Here is a 12,447-nt window from a genome sequence, read left to right on the forward strand (position 1 = left end):
AAATTTAAAAAAAAAAGAGATATTTTTTTTATTAATAAGTGTTGAGGCAATGGTAAAGCATATTGTATTCTCAGGAGGAGACATAGGTTCAAACTCTGGAAATGACATTGTTGAGAGGGGTAACCATGAATCCCGAACATTAATCGTAAAACAGACTTGAAGAATACCAAAAAAAAAGATATTTTTTAAAAATAAATTGATAATTATACAACAATAATATATGATAATGATATCTAATAATGATTATTATCCTCTTTTTTCCATTTGTAGAAAGGATATTTGACATCAAATCTTTAGGATATCTCAAATTTTACCGTCACTACCAAATAGGATAAAGGATTATTATAAGTTGCGCTAGCATTGAAATTAAAAAAAAATAATTTTTAAAATAAATTGATAATTATAAAATAATATTATATGATAATGATATCTAAAAATAATTATTATCCTCTTTTTCCATTATATAAAATTTCATAATATCACGCTAATAAATATAATAAAAAATTAATAAAATTTACAATTAAATCTGAATTTCCAAAAGGTGAAAAATAGAAAAATGGTGCCTTGCGATTTAACTTGGCTTTGAATTCAAGGTAAGCTGGTGCTTGCAGTATAATGAAGGTTGGTGAAGTACAGCTTGGTTAACCCAAATCCATGAAAGCATAAGCCCAATAGAGGCCCAGCAAGAACACATCATCTTGATTCCAATTCAATTAAACACAAGAGAAAATTACAAAAAACAAAATATCGGTTTCTGTTTCAGTTTGAAGTTAATCCACAGCTTTTTTGTTCACAATTTTCCATGCTCCGTTGCACGCGCCCCACGCGCTGCTCCATATCCCTCCCATCTTCGGCTTCTTCGTGTCCCACATAGCTCCGCCCTGTTCGAGTTGACTCACCCGCATGAGCCCATCGAAATTATCGATAACCCTACCTCACTCAAGCTCCTTTTTTTGATAATCCTGCTTCTAAGAAAAAACGAATTATATTACACACGATGATGGGCTCTGAGAACCCTGGCTTCGAAGAATCTCACCTCTTCGCTTCCCGTGAAGAAATGGAAAACCTCGTTCTCGACGACCCGCTCACCACCACCACCACCACCGCCACCAACAACAACAACTCCTACTCTAGTTTCCGGAGCGCCAAGTCATCGATCTCCGACGCCGCCACGCGCCACCCGCTTTCCCCGCCGGTACTCTCCACTCCGGCCGAATCCGATCCATTGCTCTCCCCTCCCGTATTTCGAAACCCTAATGCATCTGATAACAACTCCTACATCGAGCCCCCTTCTTATGCTGACGTCATCTTCAGCCCTTTCGATGACAACTCCGCCAACGAGATCAACCGCGTCGATTCCAGTTCTCACGATCTGGATTCGTCTTTGACGCTCTCCAGATCCTCGTCGTCCACCTCTGATTACATCAAGATCACGGTTTCCAACCCTAAGAAGGAGCAAGAGACCACCAATTCACTTGTGCCCGGAGGTAACACTTACTACACTTACCTAATTACCACGAGAACCAATATTGCGGATTTTGGGTCATCCGAATTTAGTGTCAGGAGAAGGTTTAGGGATGTAGTCACCTTGTCGGATCGGTTAGCGGAATCTTATCGTGGGTATTTTATTCCGCCAAGGCCGGACAAAAATGTGGTTGAATCTCAGGTGATGCAGAAGCAAGAATTTGTGGAGCATAGAAGGGTTGCATTGGAGAAATATTTGAGGAGGCTGGCGGAGCATCCTGTCATTAGACAAAGTGATGAATTGAAGGTGTTTTTGCAGGTGGAAGGGAGACTTCCTTTGTCGATGAGCACTGATGTGGCTTCTCGGATGCTCGATGGAGCCGTGAAATTGCCCAAGCAGTTATTTGGGGAAAGTACTGCAGTGGTGGCGCCACACGAGGTGGTGCAGCCCGCGAAAGGTGGGAGGGATTTGTTGCGTTTGTTTAAGGAATTGAGACAGTCTGTTGCAAACGATTGGGGTGGTTCTAAACCACCTGTAGTGGAGGAGGATAAGGTTTTTTTGGAGAAGAAAGAGTGGATTCATGATCTTGAGCAGCAAATAAGCAATGCTTCTCAGCAGGTAATGTGATTGTTCTTTTGGGATTTTGAAATGTACGTTTGAATCTTGTGGGACGAATTTTTTATTATGGTTTTTTCGTGGATCTTGTTAAATTTTCTTTTAGGCTGAGTCTCTTGTTAAAGCACAGCAAGATATGGGAGAGACAATGGGAGAACTAGGATTGGCGTTTATTAAGCTGACTAAGTTTGAGAATGAGGAGGCTATGTACAATTCTCAGAGAGTACGGGCTGCTGACATGAAATGTTTGGCAACTGCCGCAGTCAAAGCTAGCAGATTTTATCGAGAATTGAATGCACAGACTGTCAAGCATTTGGTGATGTGCTAAAAACTATTCCTCATTTTATGCTTTGAACTTAAAACATGGGATTGAGATATCTGCAAGTATTCATTTTGTGGAATAATTTATTTTGCACAAGAAATTGAGTTTGCATTATGCTAAATCTCTAGTAATCAGTAAGTTTGGCATTTGTCAACTTTAAAAAGCTATATTGAAAGGAAGGCTTGTTGGCTGCCTGAGAAGATAATTACTGTTGTTACTTTTAATTTCAATATCCGTTGAAATTGAACTGAGTTTCAGTCATTTATATATACTTTTTTTTTTTTTTTTTTTTTACATTTCAGGATACACTTCACGAATATCTTGGGCTTATGTTAGCTGTGCATGGTGCATTTTCAGATCGATCAAGTGCTTTATTGACAGTTCAAACTCTCCTATCAGAACTATCTACACTTCATGCAAGAGCCGAAAAACTTGAAGCAGCATCATCGAAAATATTTGGTGGCGACAAATCTAGGATTCACAAGATAGAGGAACTGAAAGAAACTATAAGGGTTACTGAAGACGCAAAAAATGTTGCCATAAGAGAATATGAGAGGATCAAGGTAAAATTTTTTATAATATTCTTTTAATCTTGATCTGAGAATAACTTTTTTCCCTTTGTTGTTGATGTGTTAATTATTTTCTGGGGTCATGCTATGATCATTAATATATCCTTAATATATTGCATGTTTGAATTACATAAATGATTGGCTCAATGCTAGATATCCATGAAGTTGCCTGTGGTAAAGATGGTTCATTCCTAATTTGTTGAGTTTTGCCTATATGAACAGTCTTATAACCAGATAGAATGAGGAATATCTATTCTAGCCTTTAGCTATTATTAGACCGTAGCTCTTGTTTGTTCATATCATATGGGGTTTTTCCACTGTTTGAACTATTTTGGTAAGTTGACTCATTGATATTTCCTTCTGGTTGTACTAGTATGATGCTATGGCAATAAGCATGTCTACTTTTTAAATGAACTTAGCAAAGTTATCATCCTTGCACTCTTTGGGAGCCAAATGGGGGATGATATTTAATATCTAGATAAATAAGAGATATATATAAGTATTTATATAATTATAATGTTAATATTAGTAATATTACAGCTCTTAGGTTGTTGCCTTTATTAAATCTTAAGTGAAGCTACTAAAGCAGGATGTGAAAGAGCAACTGAAGATGTGATAGAAAATGTTGTCAAGGGCGCAATGCATACTCTAGGCAGTAGAAAAGCGCTCATCCGAGTGTAGTAAAGTGCAGTATGTATATGTTTGTGATTTTCTATATATAAAATAAGCTTGATATGTATAATTAATCTAAACAGTGATCTGATTTATCCACAAAACATGCAGTTCTTTTGTTGTTGGTCAATGAGGCCGGATTTCTAGTCTAGGTACACCAGGTTTGCACCTGGTCATATGTACCTTGCCCCAAAGGGTTTGAGGCCTTGTTGTCTAGCACTAAGGTGCAAGGTGCATGCATGCCTAGGTGCACACCTTGATAACACTGGTGATAGGATAACATAAGGGGATAATGGTATATCTAGCTATGCATCATCCCTCACTTCCAGTTTTCTTTCCCTTTCCTTCATGTGGTAAATTGAAAGAAAAGAGGGGTGCACCAATCAGCCTAATTCCTGTGCTTTACGAAGATTCTCATGTTGATCTCTGTTATATCACTCAAATGTACAATATTGGGTCCTTCTGTTGTGGATTATTTTGGTACTTATATGGTTTATGTTCGCATTTGCTAGTACATGGTCTGAATTTCCATGGTTACCTTCATTTTCTAAGTTTGTTTCATGATGATGTAATTGCAGGAAAATAACAAGTGTGAACTTGAAAGGCTTGACAAGGAAAGACGGGTTGACTTCTTGAACATGTTGAAGGGGTTTGTTGTAAATCAGGTAATTTTGGTTTCTCGGTTTCCAGTCCATGTTGATGATCTTATTGTTTGAAAGAAACTGTAATGGACTTTGTTCGAGGATACCATGTCAAAGTTCATCCATTGAACTTATTTAATTGAAATTGCCGTATTTTGTACCTAAGTTTTATTTGGTAGAACTTGTGTCATCCATGTTGAAAGCTTCATCACTCATTCAAGTTGGAGCATTGTTAATCCCATGTAGTTGATTTGCTTTTAGATATCTCTTAATGGTTTGTGTTTGATTTCATAGTGAAACCGCAACGTGAACCATTTTAGTTGAATGGCAGCTGACATGTAATAGTGAAAATGTAAACAGGTGGGATATGCCGAGAAAATTTCAGATGTGTGGGCAAAGGTGGCAGAGGAGACAAGTGGATATGCAAAAGATAGCTGTTAAATGTTTGGATGTATATTCACTTCCTTGTTTTTTTGGTCCTTTATACTTTTTAATGATTATTGTCCTTGTTAGGTGACAGTTTTAATAAGAATAATAAAAATGAAGAAAACGGAGGAAGAACTTGGGTTAGTTTATTATATTGTTATTTTGACTGTTTTAGATTAGAGTATACCTTTTTTAGTGTATGTGTGAGAAAGGCTTTGTTGAACGAGTGCCAAACCTGCACTTGATTTGATGTTATAAAGTGTTTGATACATATTGCCTGTCCAAGTAATCTTTAAATATAAATATAAATATAAATAATATATATAATTGCCTGCGCTGCAGGTGAAAACAATGGAAGGATCACCTTGTTTGTTTCTATCTGTGTTTTAATGTAAGGTATGATGCAAGCTACTAGTATAATGCATCTTTCCTAAAATAAAATCCAACTATCAAGTGTAAGACAATATATGCGTATCTTCTAATTACCTAGATCCGTCTGGAAAAGAACAGGTAGCTTTATATACATAATGACAAATTTTATAAACTGTATAGAATATTGAAGGGTTAATTAATTATGTTTATCGGTCAAAGTCTACTGTTAAATCTCATAAAATATCATTATATGATTTAAATTATATCGAAAATTAAGTTTAACAATGATTAAATTCAAAGATTAATTACTGAAGATAAGTATAAGTAGAAAAAGGTGTACTAACCTTGGGGCAGGAGGAGGAGAAGAGTGGTACTGATTGCCCAAATCTCAACTAAAGTCCAAAACACAAGCACATCTTCACTTGTCACACATCACACATATTGTAGGTTTACTTAAGGTTAAACCAAATGAAACGAAATTTGCAGGTGTCCATAACTACCAATCTCCTTTTTTCACTATTTTTTTTATTTCCCATTCAACCTTAGCTTTTTCATATCTGCTTTGCTTTTTCTCTCAAACCGCGTTTCCCCAGGTCTGGCCGTTTCCTTCATATATCACTTTCACTCTCCCTTCCATTTATTCCCTCTCTAACCCTAAAACCAAATACCCCGTAGTCGCTGCTTCTTCTTCTTTTGGTGGGTTCTAAGGCAGTAGAAGCTGAGTTTGAGATAAGAAGAGAATCAAGCGATAGTTCTATTTTACTTGCTGTTTTTTTTAGCTATGGCTGAGAACGGTGAAGAGAAGCTGCTTGCGGTGGCCAGGCATATAGCCAAGACGCTGGGTCAAAACGACACCATGGCCGACGATATTTTGCAGATCTTTTCCAACTTCGACGGGAGGTTTTCTCGCGAGAAGTTGTCCGAGAAAATGGTTGACGACAACAACCCTCGTGGCTGTGCCGCCCTCGAGCGAACTGTTAATTCCTTGGACCGTCAGATCTCCCAGTACGTGGCGCTTGATCATCCCATCTGGGCTCACACCGCTGATTCTTCTGCTTTCCTTGACGCTATTGACGACTTGATTCGTACCATGAGGGATTGGGAACCCATGGCCGCCGAGAAATCCGTCAGCGCTTGTCTTGTGCGCGCTGATGACCTGATGCACCAGGCCATGTTCCGAGTCGGGGATGAGTTCAGGTCTCTTATGGACCGAGGTGCTGAGTCCTTTGAACTGAATCGAAGCAACCACGAGTCAACCGGGAACTTATCGTTTGATTCTGACGATGACAATGAAGAAAACGAAGATGGACTTCTTCGCAACGGTGTGGATCTCGATCATCAGATCCCGGTAGCTCAACCGGTAACGGACTACGATATCGTGATCGACGCGCTTCCCTCCGGAACCGTAAGCGACCTTCACGAGATCGCCAAGCGTATGGTGGCCGCAGGGTTCGTTAAAGAGTGCTCTCACGTTTACAGCACCTGCCGAAGAGAGTTCCTCGAAGAGAGCATCTCGAGGCTCGGATTGCAGAAGCTGAGCATCGATGAAGTCCAGAAAATGCCGTGGCAAGAGCTTGAAGACGAGATTGAACGCTGGATCAAAGCCGCTAACGTCGCCCTTCGTATCCTCTTCCCGAGCGAACGCCGGTTATGCGATCGCGTATTTTTTGGATTCTCTTCCGCCGCTGATCTTTCCTTCATGGAAGTCTGCCGTGGCTCCACCATTCAGTTACTTAATTTTGCTGACGCCGTTGCTATCGGTAGCCGATCGCCAGAGAGGCTTTTCAAAGTTCTCGATGTGTTCGAGACTTTGAGAGACTTGATGCCTGAATTCGATTCCGTTTTCTCTGATCAATACTGTTTGGTTCTTCGAAACGAAGCGGTTACCATTTGGAAGAGATTAGGAGAAGCGATTAGAGGGATATTCATGGAGTTAGAGAATCTAATTCTGCGTGACCCGGCTAAAGCAGCTGTTCCCGGTGGCGGACTTCATCCGATCACACGTTACGTAATGAACTATCTCCGTGCGGCGTGTCGATCACGACAGACATTGGAACAAGTTTTCGACGAAAGTAATGCGGTTGTTCCATCTAATAAGCTAGATGATCGACGGGCATCTTCGTCTTCGATGTCGGTTCAGATGGCATGGATTATGGAGCTTTTGGAGAGTAATTTGGAGATGAAATCCAAGATTTACAGAGACTCTGCATTGTGCTCTGTTTTCATGATGAACAATGGACGATATATTGTACAAAAAGTGAAGGATAGCGAGTTAGAGTCGCTTCTTGGTGATGACTGGATCCGAAAACACAATGCCAAAGTCCGGCAATACTGCACCAACTATCAAAGAAGTTCATGGAACAAGATTATCGGAACATTAAAGCTCGACAATTCTTCGTTAGCATCGAATGCGATTGCCAAGTCCATGAAAGAAAAGATCAAATCATTCAATACCCAATTCGAGGATGTATGTAAAACTCAGTCATCATGGATTGTATTCGATGAGCAGCTTAGAGAAGAGATGAGGATATCAGTGTCTAGGCTTTTGTTACCAGCTTATAGAAACTTCATAGGGAGGCTCCAATGTATGCCTGAAATCGGGAGGAACACTGATAGGCTTATACGGTACAACCCGGAGGATATCGAGGCGAGGATTAACGAGTTGTTTGAAGGGAACAATGGATCATCTGGTGTCAGGAAGTAGATGCAGATTTCAGGTATTCTTTTTGGTGTTGGAATATGAATGGGTAAATGTAAAATGATTTGCAGTATGGTACAACACTAGATGATAATGTTATATGCATGTAGCACAATCCTTTCCTGCTTTCTATTTGTGAATTGAAAAAAAAAAAGCCATGGATAGTTTGCCTGTTTTCTAATCATATTATGGCGTTATTATTATTATTATTATTTTGTATATATAGCAAATTCTAATCATATACATGAGATATTGAATATCATGAAGAATCCTTGTCTAGCCATTTTCTCTTATGGTAGTGTGCATTAATCAACTCCTGGTTTTCACTTCTTGGTTAATTGGATGGATAATACTTTTCAAGCTAATCCATAAAATGAAGATGCCATTCTATATGGCATTAGACAGCTTCTTTTGCATTCAACACTAAACTATACCTCAGTCTAATTTCTGCTTCTTAATTTTAATTTTAATTTTTTGTTTCATATTTTTTTTGGTAAATTAAGATAAAATTGATACCTTTATTCTTATTATAAGTGGTCAATTTTATCTCATTTCATCCAAAAAGTATACTGCATTGAATAATAAGGGGTCATGTGACAAAATTGATGGTCATAAAAAGGAGTTTTAAGGATGAATCTGAAAATTTGGGTATTGTTTAGGAATCCAAAAGAGGGTCTTGTGCCATTTAAAAGAAAATATCGTTGGATCTTTTTAACTAATAAATCGAATCGTTCTCTTCTCCAATCAAATTAGGTGGAAAGGGGGTGACTTTAATTATTCATATGTTTTTCAGTTGCGGAAAATTTGGTCCAGGTCCATGTGGCAAAAAGAAAAAGCTGAAAGAACCTTCGGTGAAGGAATGGAATGGTTTCCTTTGAGTCAAAATATTGTGCTATTTTGGTAATAAAATGTTGTATGGTGGGTCCAATCATCCAATATATCTCTTTTAATTGAAAAAAGAAAAAAAAGTGTATGGGAATCTGAATTTTATTATTAAAATATAGAAAAAGAAAAGCATAAAAGCGCATATGACCTTAGAGAATTAATGGTCTCAACTTGACCTGACCTAGTCCAATCTAACTAACGTGTGGACAATAATTCAAAAGGTTAAATGTTTATCAAAAAAATCAGACAGGGTTGGATGAATACTGTCCCAAAACAACAACTCTGAAGGTGTTCCACAAAAATGAAGCTTTAAGTAATCCACTACCACAGCATCCTCTAATGGTGTTGCTCAAACCTGCACATAAATCTTCCCTCAGCTTTCTTTTCCAGTAAAATCGATGAAGTTCAAGTTCGTCAAATTAGGCACATACATATGTACGTATATTGTTTTACCGTATTTTTTCGGACTGGTGATCATGTCCATTAATGGTGTATATACGTCAGCATATGCGATTTTGGTCCCCGATGCGACCTTTGCAGCCAAGGTAACAAATTCACAAGCTTTTCATTGTAAGACCGGGCATCAGTGTTCTCGTCCTCCAAACATGTTCCATCGAAGGGCGGCTTAAGTCTTGCCGCGATTAGAACTGGAATGGCAGTCCTGCTATAACCATTTTTCTCACTTCTAAAGCCATAGTACTAGCAACTGGTCAAATATTTATAATTTTCTGTAATTTTAGAAATGAAATCTAAAATTAATTAAATTATTTGTTGAATATCTGAATTTATTAAATATATACATTTCAAAATATTTTTGATAATAAAAAATATGAAATGTAAAGTAGATAATAGATCTGAATATTGGAATAAATTTTTTATCCAAAAGGGAAATGGATTTAGATATAAAAGGGGTGTAGAGGTGTTCATAATCTGGTCAAAGCTTAAGCTCGATTCAGAAAAACTTCCCAGGCATGGGTTTGATCTAACCGTCAAAATGATTTGTTTCAGTATTTAAAAATAATAATATTTCTTATTAAGTGTAATTATAAAAATATATAAAAATTAATATAAAATTGTTTTTATATATTTAAAATTTTCGAACTTTACAAGGACGTAGCCCGGGTGTGAGCCTTGGCAAAATGGTAAAATTCTTTGCTTAGGCCCTCCAAAAAACTAAAAAATTTAATATAAGTTGTTTCTTCGTATAATCATAGGCGTCTTCGTCTGTTTTATGATATGAGATTAATTTTGTTTTAACCAGGATGATATTAAAAACCTTTTCAACATTCAAACTTAATTCAAATACTTGGACAGAAGTCCACTCTCACTCCTTCCAACCACTTGTTCGTTAAATCAGTTTTAATTAATGAAAAGTTATATTTTTGGTCCCTCTAGAAATAAATAATTTAATATAAACATTTTTATCACAAAAGTTTTTTACTTTTTCCCCATAAATTTTTATAATTTTATTTTGACCCTTTAAAAAAAATTTCCGAATATACATTATCTGAATAGGAATCCATTTTTTACAAAAAAATAAAGTGAATTTAATAATACTATAATATATATTCAAAGAATAATATTTACAAATTTATCAATTTATAAGTTGACACTATTTAAATTTCTTTTTTAACGGTCGAAATTAAATTATTATTTTTACAATAATAAAAATATAATTTTATCATTTTAATGATCTATATTTTTATAATTTTTAAATAAGTAAATTAAATTTTATTATTTTTAAAAAAGTCAAAATACAATTTTACTTTTAAAATTTTAAAAAATATAAAATAAAAAAATTATTTTAAGAGAGTCGTGGTCTGCTAGCCCCTAATTACACGCCTGGGTATCCATCCATATCATACGCTTTGCAAAAAGAAAGAACACACGTCCAACATCCAAAGAAAACGATGTTAAACTAATTTACTCGTATGCAGTAATAACAACTATAAATGCCTTGACCAAAACGTAAACTGCCTAATTAATATTAATGTGGTGTTTTGAATAATCTTCATTAAAAATATAATTAATGTTATTTATGAAAGCAAAATATATTATATTATATCATATTTTCGATGTCGGTGAAATATTTTTTATAAAAATATGTGTATAAAAGAATTACGAGTCTTGTTTAGATAATATAGAGTAATTAGATGAAAGTGTAATTACTAGACACTCTTCTAATTACAAAGAAGTGTAATTCACTAGACGTTTTTGGCCGATAAAGTGTAGTTACATCGTAATTCCCTATGTCATGTTTAGTAGTAAAAATTGTAAGTATACAATTATATAGTTTATATTAATTACCATAAAATTTATCAGTACAATAAAAGAATTTCTAAACGAGAAAAAAATTAAAATCAAATCATCATATATAATATGTCAGTCCAAGAAAGTAGTTGCTCTAACATTTCATATTTGTTGGGCTATTCCCTCTTTAGCATTTAACATATACTCTTTATCATCATCGCTTGATCCTTGACCTTGTTAATCATCATAATCTAAATTTGTATTATTAAGAGCATCAAGATCTCTTTCTTCAAAGTATAGATTGTCCTAATTCCCCTACGAATGAAGTTATGAGGTATGAAACATGACAATATGATCCATCTTTTTTTTTAATGTTATACTGAGATGATGTGGTTAATATGAGAAATCTTTAAAAAAAGAAAAAAAGCAAATGTTCTCTCAACCCACATTCCAAAGTTTTAAATATCTCAAATTAAAGAGTTTGCGAGTTGTCTCTTGTGTTTGTATCTAGCTTCCTTTTTTCAAATGGTATCGTACCCCACGATATAGTACAAGAAAACTTTTTGTATTTGTGACCACATCTCGATGTGCGTGCACCCAAGCTATGAATCAACACTATTATATTTACATATCTAGCGACTTTACTGCAAGTGTGATAGGCCAATTATAATAATTGTAATGTTACAATGGAACACCCGAGTCTTCCAAGGACCGAACCCAAGGGATTGCAAATTAGTAAATGTGTTTATCATATTAATTATAAGTTAAGCAATTACTAATCTAATCGAGTCGAAAATTATTAGTGCAAGTTCAAATAAAAATAATATTTGAGCTATACCTAAAGTAACAAATAAAAATAACAAACCAACTTTTTTTTCCTTTTTACTAGAAACAATGCAAATGGATTGAAATGATGGTTAAATGAGTCATGGATTACTAACTTAACTAATAAACCTATGATGATTATTTTGTTTGCTACTTCTAGTTAGGAATCACCTCTCTATCTCATCCTAAACTAAAAGATATCACCTAAGCTTTCCTATTGATCTCTCTTAGGCATATAGATCTCCTCTCAGTCTCACTATTCGACACAAGTATATCAAATTCCTACACGATAGAGTCACCCCTCGATCTTGTCTATCTAAATCTTCCACTAGAGACATTAATTCTAGTGTAATATGTAATTTAATACACTTGAACAAACAACCAATCAAGGCATAGGTAATAACTTAGCTAAGTAACTCACTCATCAATCAACCAATAAAACAATTCAGCACATGATTAAACTTCAATTCCGCACAAGCATTTTAATCAACACCTGGTAGGTATAAAATATAAAAGATAAGGATTGAGAAAATACTCATTAATAGATAAACATCCAATGAAGCACAAGCGTTTAATACATCTCCATCCACAATGTTCTAGTAAAAATGAAGAAACAAAAACACTACAACAACAACAAAAGTAAAGAAAAAGAAAGAAAAGAAGAGAAAAGGAAAGGGAAAAAAATGAAAACCTAAACTAAGAAATAT

General features: G+C 35.6%; 2 protein-coding genes across 2 annotated transcripts; both read left to right on the top strand.

The window, feature by feature from the left end:
* Positions 1-716: 716 nt before the first annotated feature.
* Positions 717-4,981, top strand: LOC121215584 (sorting nexin 2A). Its single transcript, XM_041090438.1, has 5 exons — positions 717-2,083; positions 2,187-2,396; positions 2,705-2,965; positions 4,222-4,308; positions 4,645-4,981. Exons 1-5 carry the CDS (start codon positions 998-1,000, stop codon positions 4,723-4,725), a joined length of 1,725 nt encoding a protein of 574 aa, XP_040946372.1. The 5' UTR covers positions 717-997; the 3' UTR covers positions 4,726-4,981.
* Positions 4,982-5,446: 465 nt separating this feature from the next.
* LOC107927084 (exocyst complex component EXO70B1) lies at positions 5,447-7,964 on the top strand. The gene has a single exon (XM_016858051.2). It carries the CDS (start codon positions 5,864-5,866, stop codon positions 7,784-7,786), a length of 1,923 nt encoding a protein of 640 aa, XP_016713540.2. The 5' UTR covers positions 5,447-5,863; the 3' UTR covers positions 7,787-7,964.
* The last annotated feature ends 4,483 nt before the right edge of the window (positions 7,965-12,447 follow it).

Source organism: Gossypium hirsutum, chromosome D03 (assembly GCF_007990345.1).
Source record: "Gossypium hirsutum isolate 1008001.06 chromosome D03, Gossypium_hirsutum_v2.1, whole genome shotgun sequence".
NCBI lineage: Eukaryota > Viridiplantae > Streptophyta > Magnoliopsida > Malvales > Malvaceae > Gossypium > Gossypium hirsutum.